The 12,077-nt window shown below is 38.7% G+C and overlaps 1 protein-coding gene across 1 annotated transcript in view; it reads right to left on the bottom strand.

The window, feature by feature from the left end:
* Positions 1 to 212: 212 nt before the first annotated feature.
* Positions 213 to 12,077, bottom strand: part of LOC144663361 (DNA polymerase epsilon catalytic subunit A-like) — a 53,666-nt gene continuing 41,801 nt past the window's right edge. Inside the window, exons 50-66 of the mRNA XM_078524270.1 lie at positions 11,888 to 11,953; positions 11,433 to 11,524; positions 10,493 to 10,582; positions 9,760 to 9,844; positions 8,772 to 8,854; positions 8,571 to 8,691; positions 7,855 to 7,971; positions 7,310 to 7,381; positions 6,723 to 6,833; positions 5,868 to 5,953; positions 5,302 to 5,440; positions 3,844 to 3,890; positions 3,364 to 3,451; positions 2,890 to 2,972; positions 2,181 to 2,319; positions 1,353 to 1,462; positions 213 to 867 (exon numbers count right to left, since the gene is read on the bottom strand). Coding sequence (XP_078380396.1) covers positions 798 to 867; positions 1,353 to 1,462; positions 2,181 to 2,319; positions 2,890 to 2,972; positions 3,364 to 3,451; positions 3,844 to 3,890; positions 5,302 to 5,440; positions 5,868 to 5,953; positions 6,723 to 6,833; positions 7,310 to 7,381; positions 7,855 to 7,971; positions 8,571 to 8,691; positions 8,772 to 8,854; positions 9,760 to 9,844; positions 10,493 to 10,582; positions 11,433 to 11,524; positions 11,888 to 11,953 — 1,599 coding nt within the window. The 3' untranslated portion in view covers positions 213 to 797. The remainder of the gene's footprint in view (positions 868 to 1,352; positions 1,463 to 2,180; positions 2,320 to 2,889; positions 2,973 to 3,363; positions 3,452 to 3,843; positions 3,891 to 5,301; positions 5,441 to 5,867; positions 5,954 to 6,722; positions 6,834 to 7,309; positions 7,382 to 7,854; positions 7,972 to 8,570; positions 8,692 to 8,771; positions 8,855 to 9,759; positions 9,845 to 10,492; positions 10,583 to 11,432; positions 11,525 to 11,887; positions 11,954 to 12,077) is intronic.

The raw sequence follows: 12,077 nt of genomic DNA, 5'->3' as shown, positions 1-12,077 counted from the left end.
CGAAATGTTGCCCTCTCCTTCGGGTTAATTTCATTTATTGGGAAGTAATATTTCCTTCGATTCGCGTTAATTTAAGTCGCGTTAATTTCAAATACCTTAATTAACACAAGCGTTAATTCCCTATAATAAGGTAGTCACCTAATGCTACAGTTAGCGGGGTAAGCTATGGTGTGATGGGTCACTTGAATTCACATCAACTACCATGACAGCTTGAACACAGCATTAGCAGCATTTTATTATTATCAGAGAAATGGCAATGTTGCTTTGCTTTAAATTATTTACACAGATATCAATATTATTCAAGTCACATCTGTACTGTACCACGACTTGCACTTATTTATCAGTTCCTGATCATGTTACAATTTTCAGAAAAAAGTACAATTTATTTACTTTATTCCTCTTTCCAAGAGGAACTTGTTTTGTTCCCTGTAGTGAAACATCTGAGCTTCTTTCCAAAAAAACCCTTAACTCTGGTCACGTAACACCAGAGATCTGTGTAGCGTCTCTAATTTGTCATTAATAGAGCCTCTGCTAATGAAGGCCTGTCCTTTTTTAGCCTCCCACGCAGTTGTTCTTAGGGGTGAACGAACGACTGCGTGGGAGGCTAGTCCTTTTTCCAACACATTCTCGTTTTGTGCAGGTGTTAGTGTCTTAGCTTGTGATATCACAAAAGTCACAGATTTCATTTTCTGGAACATCCTCAATTCTTACACTGAAAGCCTTGCATGAATAAACAAATGAATTAAATCCAATGAGACTTGGGTGTTCAATAAATTATCTTATAATTCTGCTTGTCATTATGAAATATGAGGATTTTGCTGCATAATCCAGTTGACAGTTTCTTCCAGAAGTGACAACTTGTAATGCCTGAAAGAAAAGTCAGAATTGAACAAAATTGGCATAGGTATCAAGCAATAAACTGGAACAGGACACATGCAGAAATCCTTACATACTGTATTCATGGATAAACAGGGTTCGTACGCTTATTTACAAACAATTTCCCAGTACTATTCCAGGACTTTCTCAATATTATCTATCCTTACTGTCTGCCATACATTTCCTATAATGTTAGTTCTGAGAATTTAGTTGTTACTTGAGTTTAACAGATTACCAGAACTATCCAGGGCCGGTAGTCTTTTTTCCAGGACTTTCCAGGATCAGTACGAACCCTGATATAATATTTCTCTTACAAACCAAACTCTGGCCTGCAAACATAGCCACAGACTTCAGCCTGCTGTTTACACTGCTGAAATTTTTGGTGCCATTACACATCAGGCAAAAATCTGTCGGTATTTGCAGCCTTACCAAGCCCATTTATGCTGTAGAATGTTAAAATATTGTTTAAAGCATACCTGGCAACATTTCTGAATGTCTTCAACTTGTCACAGAAGTCAACAATGGATACAGTGTAAGCGAAGTTGCCAGCACATGTACAGTATCTTGACATGTTAGTAGCCTTCACCTGTAATTGAAAAAAATAGTAACTGAGCAAAAACATGCTACTGCACTTGTCAAAATCATGCAGACTACCCAACTGATTGCATTGCTGCTGTTAATCACAATTTCACAATCAACAAGCCTTGAAAAAAGAAAGAAACAAGAAAAATGGATGAACATCTACCAATCAAAACCAACAGGCATGACCTCTAAACCCGCTGAAGCAAACTTCTGTTTCCCGAAAGATCTGCTAAGATGATTGACAGCAGCGGAAAAGGCAACCATTGTTCGAGATTTACATTACAGAGTTTGCATGATTTCGGTTTAAAGTGCAGTAAAATAAAACAAAATAAAATGTATCTACACTCAGGCTGACAGTTAAGTTAAGCTCTTACCAAAGTTATAAAAATATCGCTCCGCCAGAATTTCCCAGGTAATGTTCTTAACTATAAAGTGGACATGAGCAAATTCTATTCTTGATCAGAGTATAAAGAACAGACATGATGGGAGCTAACCTTGCCCCATTTCTTTTGTATCCACTGTAGCAATTTCATAAAAGGAATAAACTCTCAGTTTCTGTCTATTCTCCAGATGATAAAGATCATGGCACATCATTCCACTCCCCTGAAGGACTGAAAGAACCTTTGCATGCCACTTGTGTTCTCTATATGCCATCTTATGAGCAGAATGATGCCTTGTTATCTTTTGTAACATTGGTAGCAAGCACAAGTCAGAATACTTACTCCACGGCATTTGATACATTTCAGATCCTGAAGAACAAATGCCATTGATTGCTTCTGCACCATGTCAATCAACTGACTCTCAATGAAGTCCATGTCATACCCACTGCCGCATTCTAAATTGGCACATCTGCAACATGCACTGTAAAAAAAAATAGTGAGAAAAACTATTTGAGCAATCTGTTGCATAATTGCCATTTCTTTTTTCCTTTTTTTTTTGGGGGGGGGGGGGGGAGTTCAGAGGGAATCACCTTACAGCTTTCTTGTATCCTTTCATACAATGTTCCAGGTTCATACTCTTTTGAGCTTTTGAAATTCCATGACTTTCCATGGCCCACACTCAAATTCCATGGCTTTCCAGGCCTGGAAAATGAAATTCTAAAACTCCATGACTTTCCAGGTTTTCCATGAACTGTACAAACCCCGAATGTTACAAAGTTTTCACTAATTTCTCCCAGATCTCGCCAGCTTGGGAATCCCACTTCTCACTTCCCACAGAGTTCCCAACTCCTTTACCCCAGGGGTTGCTGCACCCTTAAGTACTTGATTCCTGGCAGTTAAGTAGCCAATCAGAGAGTGAAAAAGTTTGAGTCTATGCAATCCTATAAGAAGTTTAATCTACACATCAGGAGATACAATATTATCTGTACCCAAATGTACACATTCATGCTGGCATGTATCAAATAGACCAAAAATTGCAGTTTTTACATACGGATTGTTTCCTTCTGCTGGAGTTATAAATGGATCCCTGCATAAGTCAAGGTCACGGCATGAGTTACAGGACAGACAAATAACCTGTTGAGAATATAATGTCAAGCAATAATTAGAAGCATTCTGAACACAGTTGCCCTTACAGCATGGACGGAGGGAAAAGGAAGACCAAGGGCGTGTTTGTTTGGGTAATATTATTCTGGAATAAGAATATATTACAGAAAAAATTCCAGCTATTCTGCTCCATGGAAATCCAAGTATTCCAGAATAGGTAGAGCAGCCAAACGAATCCTTACTCACATTATTTCAATTATTCTTTTTCCAGATTGATCCCAAACGAACATGCCCCAAGGAACACCTGACCTCTTGCAAGTTCATAAAAAATAAAATTTTGAAGCTCTCAACTGATGCCACTATCTGGTAGTTAAGGGTGACATTAACATTGAAAGGAAACTGAATGGTCAGGGTACCATACCTCTGGAAGCACCAAGGAGGAGCAAGGATCCCTAAATGTTGCTTCTGAGGAAAATTCTCCAATACCAAGGAGTCTTAGCAAGTCTCGTCTGTAGGAGAACAAAAATAAAGGAACATGTTAATTGAATGATTTTACACTTTACAATCTTGTGGGGAAAGTAGCTGCAGTTTTGGTTTTCACTCACCCTTTTTGAGAAATTTTGCCTGCTATGAATAACAGTATAAACTCTGATCTACCCCTGTAGTAACATAAGATTGTTTATTTGGCGCTATTGTAGTAAAGGATTTTCAGCATTGTTCTTGACTCAGTCAGTTTCAGCAATCTTGGAAACCTTAGACTGCAAAACAGTTGAATTTTTCTTGAATGTGAGCGGTCTTCGAGCTTTTGCACCTTTGCGAAGAGATTTAAGAGATAAAAAACAACTGTTTTGCATTCTATGGAAACCTTAAAAGCATAATATGGCAAATGGAGTTTCATTACCTTAGCTTGTTCACTTGATGCTGTGTGTTGGAGTCTAGTGACAATACCTAAATAAACAATTATAATAACAAATTAATAATGAATAGTAAACAAAAAAAATCTCGATGATTTGGTAAGTGCAGAATGCAATATGGAACAATTGAAAGTATGATTTTTTATATATGTTCGTGTTTATTTGCTTTATTTTACTTTCGGAAAAACTGTTCACAGGCTACTTGTATTCTTTCCCAGGTGTTCCTTACGCTAATCTTTGCAAACGTATCACGACACTTTTGTTCGTTTGTAACAAAATACTTTTGTCTTCCTTGAAAATGCGATAACATGAAACTTTTGTTTTTTGTTTGTTTTACGGCGGCATCGATGACATTTGTTTAATTTAATTAAGTTACGGTTTAGACTGCACGAAAGACGATTCTCAAAAACTAAAGAAACAAATCTAATCAAAAAACATCTTTTTCGACAGGTTTTTTAAAACGCAGTACAGCTAGGATATTTGTATCCTGGTTATCAGGTGTTCACGCCGAAAATCCCGGTGCAAGTTTTTGCATACCTAATTACGAAAGCGATGTGAAAGTCTCAAAATCTAATTTAATTAATTTGCGGTTTTTACTTGGCGCCAAGAAGTCTGCAGGAAGCCTACCGCAAACACGCAATACAAGCGATGTTCATGATAGTTCCAGAAAACAACGTAGACTAATCTGCGCATGCGTTTGGTGTAAATTACGTTGAGTAGTACCACAAGGAGAGCAAAGGGTTTTCTGAAACAAATATATACGTTTGAGATCTTCATATGAAAGTAACGTAGATGTGCTCTAGGTTTTACCTAGGGGTACGGTCAGGTGCTCCCCACCCCCACCCCCTTCACAAGAAATAATTAATTAATTGATATTAATTAATTAATTGACTATTAAAGTTTACACCATAGCGCTTTAGGGGTTTAGCGGACGACAGCCCCAACAAACCATCACAATAGTGCATTCTGCACTAAAAACAGTACTGTAAATACTGGTGCAGAGCAAAGCCTCTTACTTTTTTCTCTGAGAGATCTTTGAATCAGTGTTTTTTAAAGTTACATGTTTCTCAAAATTACTGTTTCTTAAAAGAATGCCTACATATATAAAGACATAAAAACAGCGGGAAAGCTGAATCAACTCAGATCGTTGATTGTGTATTTCCTCATTCTTAAAAGGCTGCTATTCTTATTCAAATCAGTGATACGAGTTGATCCAGTCTGAGTTCTGTCGCAACCTAATTATTGGTAAGGTATGCTTATCAAGGATTCTCTTGTTAATTCAATATAATAATAATAACATTTATAGTGCGTAAATTTTATAAAATGTTCAAATGTTCATAAAATGTTCAAATTTCATAAAAATAATGTTCAAATATTCAGTAGATGACATTAAAAAAGAATGGGTTGAAGAATTTTCCATCAATGTTTATTACATCCAGCATTACCTTACAAATGAACTTCACAAATTCCAAGGCTGGGTTGTTCAGAGGAAGATGAGAGCCTGGCAGAAGTGGGAACTCTGCACTAGGGTCTGTGTTCGAAGATCGGTCTCCTGACAAAGTGTGTTGTATCTTCTGTGTTACACTACAAAAAGAAATTATAATAACATTGAAAACTATAATATTACTTTCCTGTGACAATCAAAGGTGTTTACATTGCTTGCATTCAGCTGGGTCTATGATAAAAACCCACACTATATCAATCATATTATGATTGATATAGATCAATGGAACGTGTAACACAACCTTGAGTTTGTAGGCTGATCCGAGAGAAACTGACACTAGTTCCTAGAGGAACCTGCACTAAAAAACAAATTGGTGGGTGAACGGCACAGAGAAACGCTGCAAAGCTTATTTGATTAAGCCTATTTCTGAGAGTCGAAGTCCATCCAAGTTGATCAGACCCAGACTGGCGGTCCGAGTTGAGCCAGTTCTACTTTTGTACCTGCCTGGTTAAAACGGATTAAACCTGTAAATCAATATGACCTACAACATATTCATGTGATACTTACGTAAAAAGAGTTTGTGTCAGCTCTCCTGAAATCCTCTCTTGAGCAAATGTCACAAGGCTGGGTGTGGCTGATGTTTCTGCAACTCTCTGTTGAACAGTGCAGATTGAGTTAGTCATGTGACTTAAATCTTTACTTTAGAACACTTCCCATAAGTGAGTAACTCATATAAAGAGGACACCTTTCACAAGGGGATATCTCTTATAAGGGCTTACTTCCATATAATTAAAAGGGGACATTTTACATTTATAAGGGAAAATTGGTAAGAGAAGAACTCTTTGTCAGGGGATACCCCCATAAGGAGACAACTTCTACAAGAGGACAACCGCTGACCGGGTAGCTCAGTTGGTAGAGTGCAGGACTGTCGTGCGGGAGGTCAAGGGTTTGAGCCCCAGACTGGACCAACACTCAGGGTCTTAAAATAATTGAGAATGTGCTCCCTTGGCAATGACATCTGCAATTGGTTAGACATTCTAGTCTTCTCAGATAAGGGAGATAAACTGTAGGTCCTGTCTTGTGCATTGTCTCTGCCATGGTTTAGTAGGGGATGTTAAAGAACCCAAATCACTGTTTGGAAAGAGAAGGGGACTTTCCCTGGTGATTGTGGTCTGGCCTGAAGGGTTGGTGCTTTACATGGATTCAGAGATCTATTTGTGCCTTTCCCCCTTGGACATAGATGATCAACAAGAAATAATTGCAATAAATGAACTCTCAGAAGATGATACCTCCTTCTATAAAGGGTCACAAGAAAATTTTTAAAAAGTTAAAAAAAAAAATCACAAGGGGAAATCGGCTTACGCAATGTACTGTAATAGCAATTAAGTAAAAAGAATTTATGTTTTGAGCTTGGTGCCACACCTGTGACTGGGAGCTTGTTCTTTTCTTGACAGGTGTATTTCCAGGCTCAATGCGTCGTCTTTCTTCCAAGGAATGGGTGTACATTGCGTGAATGTGACTAGCAATGACAATCTACAAAAAATAAAACAGCCAATGTTAGATATATATGTTGCGGTTTAATTTTACACTTGGTACAATCTGGCATTTTCTGTTTTATATTCATTAATCATAAATTATGTTACCACACACCAGAACTAGGGAAAATACCAAATTGTACCAAGAGTAAAATTGAGCCACAACATATACATTACATGATGAAGAGCCCTAGTTCAACTCGTACAAGTTCTATGCAAGTTAGAACAAGTAAGTACATGATGACACACATTGAAAAAAAATTTGGTTAATTAAGGCATGCTACTGAATTGCACATCAGCCAAAACATAGTCATTTACCTCCAACAAAAAAAATCTTACAATAATACCCCCCCCCCCCACCACCACCAATGAAAGCCCAGACTTACTGTACCCCATCTTTTAATCCTGTTTTTGTCTCTGAAAGCTCAGAGACAGACTGACACAAATGTGCTGCTCCATATAAACAAATAATACCTGAAAATAGTTCTGACAAGAAGCAGCAGTAGGGAGGTACTTCTTCATGTTCCAGTTCATTTCCACGTTAGGCTGGAGAAGGAATCAAATCTATACTTAAACACATTCTCTCAATAAGTTTGTAAGAAATTTATGGAGACGGGTAAGGAGATTTTGTATGTTGACATCAGGGCTTAAAGGATGGATACATCATCATGTTCTCCCAACTAGTAGTATAAGAAATGTATGGAGACCAGTAAGGTTAATTTGTGATGTTGACACCACGACATGCAGCTACAACTGTGGAGAAGACATGCTCTATATAAATGTCTGCACAACTTGGGCCACTCGAATACATTTTTGTATCAATCCAAGCCAAACAAATTATCCTACATGTAACAACAAGATAAACATTAAGCCATGGCCTGTTGGGTTTATATTATTTTCCCTGCTACAGAAAGAAAAGCTTCTATACTAATACAAGGTGATCCATCCTGAATTAATAAGTCAACAAAATCCACACACAAAGAAAACAATATTACTATGTACTGTAAGTTATGGTCTACCTCATCATCCTGGGTAGCTACCAATTCATCACTGCTGTTCTCAAGATCTGCTGTACCTTCCATGACCTCCTCTTCATCATCTTGAGGGAGCTTGCCTCGCACACCACCATGGTTTGCCTGGAAAAACAAACCAACATATTACTGCATTTAAAAAAAAACATTAAATTACTTTAAAAAATTGTCTAGCCTAACACAAGCCTTAACTTGTTTTACTAAGGCCCTGTCTTTTAAAATGTTGCCCTCTTCTTATGCCTCCCACCTCCTCCCCCTTGTCCCCTCCTACAGCAGCTAGACAATAAATTATTGAACTATCATGAATTTTTGTACAAGAACTGCCTGCAAAAACAAAGAAAGGAACCAACTCTTTAAAGGCTTGGCCAAATGGAGATGCAAGTTATTAACTTGCGTCAACTTTCGACACTGTTTGGCCAGGATTTGCATGCACTTGTGTTGACTTGCATTTGCTTTGGTCATGATCAAATTTTCACGCAAGTCAATGCAAGTCGTTTTATTACTGTTTGGCCACCCGACATAAGTAAACAAGAAGTAGTCTTGCTGTTTACTTCAAATACTGAAGTGCAACACACGCAGTAGCATTGAAATTGCTTTTTTGACAACTTGTGTGCACTTGCAAGTAAATTTGGCCAAGTCTGCATGCAATTTCAACTTGCGGCATGCACTACCATTTGGCCACAGCTTAAGACGCTGTATGTTACCTGGTCCATCCACATAAGATACTCCCAGCATGATTCAGGTTTAATCTCAATGCTATGAAACAAGTCCTTTCTGCGTATACTGTTAAGAATGAAGTCCACATATGCCTTGGCGTCAGATACACTGTGAAAGACAAAAAAATGACATTCATTAGGTGACATGTTACAGAATAAAATGCAAAAACAGAAACGCGTTAATTTTACCTTCTCTTCTTGGTGCAAATGATAATCTTGCTAAGACTTGCAAACACAATTGTGGAGCCAAGACGTTTGAATTCTGCCACAAGCTTAAAGACAAAATATTAATGTTTTAGAATACTGTTACTGGTTATGAGATGTGTGTAAAAGGAAAAGGGTTATGGCTGGTTTACATGGTACTATTTTTTGGCCCGATTTGGCCCAGATATGGTATGATAGAAAAATGAGTGTGCAGTTAAAAATCTGTTGTAGTGCCACAGAAATCGGGCCAATTTCCATCCTCGCAATTCAAATAAGGCAAAGAAAATCAGGCCGACGAGTCGCAGCCTGTAAATTTGCTTGGAACAAATTGGGCTGACAAATCATAGTTTGTAAACCAGTCTTTACCAGAGAGGGGCCTTGATGGAAGGGGATTGATATTAGTGGAGGATAGTTTGGGAGGGGAGGGGTGCTAGAGAAGTGGTTAAATAGGGAAGAGAAACAAGAAGGTGTAACAGAAGCAAGGATCATAACAGGGATTTGGGTTCTTAGAGAGTGACCTAAAGGATTATTAGTGGGTGGTACGGAAAGCTGGCAGTGGCCATTATCGAGTGGACTAAATAAAATGAGATGGGTTATTAGTGAGGGGGGGGGGAGGGGAGAGAGTGGGAGCGGATATTAGAAAGTTAACTCAAGATTGGTGGGATAATAGGGGGTCCTAAAGAGGGGGGGGGGTATAAAATCCCATTTCCCAGCCTACTGTTTCCCAGATTTTTCCAAATCCCAGTCCCAGTTCTATTGCTCATTTGTTTGTGATCCCCAGTCCCAGTGAGCCAAATCCCATTTTCCCAAATCCCAGTTCCCATTTTACCCCTTCAGGGCCCTCATAATAATACAGAAGGACTGGTTAAATAGAGAGGAATCAAGACTGGTCTCGTGACCCTCAGTGGCTTTTTATAAGGGATTTGGTAGCTTATTTGAGAGAGAAAGGATAACTTGAGATTAAACAGCATACCTGCATGTAAAGCTTCTTCATCATACGCTGCACCATTCTACAAAGAGCTGGATCATAAAGAAGCGCTGATGGAGATGACAGCCACCTACAGGTATAAGTTAAAAAGCTGAACAACTAACAAAGAAATCAATTGTAAATTGTCTTGTCAATTTTTTAGCCTGTCTGATGATGTAAGACCGCTTGCAAGGAAACTACAACAACAAGCAGTAAGATGCAACGGATAGTCATAAAAACGGTAATGTTTGCATTGGGCCAAGTGACCCATCTTGACAGAGTTTATTCCAATTTCAGTAGCATGAAGCGACTAGGAGTATTTCTACTACCCCTGGATGGGATGCTAGTCCATCGCAGGGTTATCCCCAGCATTATATTTAAAGAGGAGAGGGACACTGTGAGAGTTAAGTGTTTTGCCCAAGAACACAACACAATGACTGTGGCCAGGGCTCAAACTCTGACCGTTCAACCCAGAGTCCAGTGTACTAACCATTAGGCCACTGCACCTCCCAATGGAGATTCATATAATACCAGAAAATATAGTAAAAAAGTGTAAAGAAACAATTTTCCCAGTCAATTTCGTGGGAAATTACTTGTTACAGAAATCATTGATAGTTAGCTATTGTGTTTTGGTGTGGGTGTTGTTTAATATCTTTTAAAAGAGTTTTTATCATTGATGATTATACATGTCACATATTTGACGTAGTTTTGTGTCATTTTTTTTAATATTTTTTTATACCTGTAAAAATGCATCAACTGTGCGTCTGCATTCAGGTTCTCATAGGTGGACACTTCATGTAACCAACTGTGAACCATGCCTTTAAGGATTCTACAACAGAAACAGTACCTTTATTATACATTCAAGTCTAGGTAGATTACGAGGCCAGCGCTTAACAGCAGTTTTCAAAGCAGGAAGTGACTAGGAGCACCACTTCAAGTCCCCAGCATTTTTTTCAAGTTGCACTGGCAATTTGCCCATACCATTTATACTCCTGGACCCAGTTGTTCAAAGGGTGGATAACACTACCCACCGAATAAATCACTTTCCAGTGGATAGCATAGTATGTTTGGGTAACACTTACATGTATCCACTGGACAGCGATTTATCCAGTGGATAGCATTGTCCACCCTTGGAACAACCTGGCCCTGGGTGGTGAGGCACGGTAAGAACTCAGACCACTTAATCCAGAGTCCATTGCACTAACCATTAGGCTACCACATAAATATCACCCATAAATGTCGTTCTAGCACAGGCCAAATGAATGAGGCCTTCCAAGGGGTTTGGCCACAGGTGACATTGCTCCAAAATAGCTAAAAATGTAGGGACAATATTGTTCTAGAGCACTGACTGCTGACTGACACTAGCACTGAAAGGGTATATATTTGCGACAGCGACAATGTTTCCCTTAGCAAATTAGTGAAATAGGCGACAGGTAGGTTGGAAATGAGCGACAAAGCAACATCAGAAACCCCCTTGGAAGGCATCATGAATAGCTGATGTGTGTGGGGGGAGGGGGAGGAGCAGGAGAAGGGCAGGAGGCCTTTTCAGGACCAGCTCATATCAGTCCATCCAGCTATAGGTGGATTAACTTGTGATACTTTTCTAAACTAGATTACATTAGAGGGACAATACAGTAATTATTGACACAGTCAACAAAATAGGTCTCAAATTTCATCACCTAAAGGCACTAGAACACAGGGCGGCTTCATCATAAGTGGTCAAACCTGATGCCACACTTGGTCCTCCCTGGACCAACTCTTCTAAGGATGCCTAAAATTCCAAAAAAGTGTAAAAATTTGTTCCTTTTTTTAATTAAAGACAAAAAAAAACAATACTATCACAGATTAACCCCTTAGTATTTTCACTGCCAGGTTGTTTCAACAATTCACTGGCAACATTAGTTTTAAAGTCCCAATTGGAAAAAGACACTAAATTATATGGCAGAAAGGTGTCTTGCTAAAGTATACAACACACGAACTGTGACAAGTGTTCAAACCCGGACTGCTTGATCTACAGTCCAACTTGCTGACTATCAGGCCACCAGCATTGTATCAGGGTTACATTGTATTTGAAGCTTCACAAGGTGTGTGGTGAAATTATTGTCAATTACTGTTATTAACGTATAGTTCTTACCTGCGGCATACTGTCGAAGCTGACTCCTGCAACAGAACCTCCCTCAAAGTCATTGATGTGTGCTGACTGTAAATATAGTTTGAAAATTGAAAAAAAAAAAACATTATTTAAAAGAGTTTTTATTGTGGAAATGGATAGATGTGGACTTCTGACTTGAAAAGCTATGCTTGTTGATATAAACAGACTTGAA

Source organism: Oculina patagonica, chromosome 8 (assembly GCF_052425735.1).
Source record: "Oculina patagonica isolate OP01 chromosome 8, crgOcupat, whole genome shotgun sequence".
Classification (NCBI taxonomy): Eukaryota; Metazoa; Cnidaria; class Anthozoa; order Scleractinia; family Oculinidae; genus Oculina; species Oculina patagonica.
Note: the sequence above shows the minus strand (reverse complement) of the source record. Positions and strands in the feature narration are given on the sequence as shown.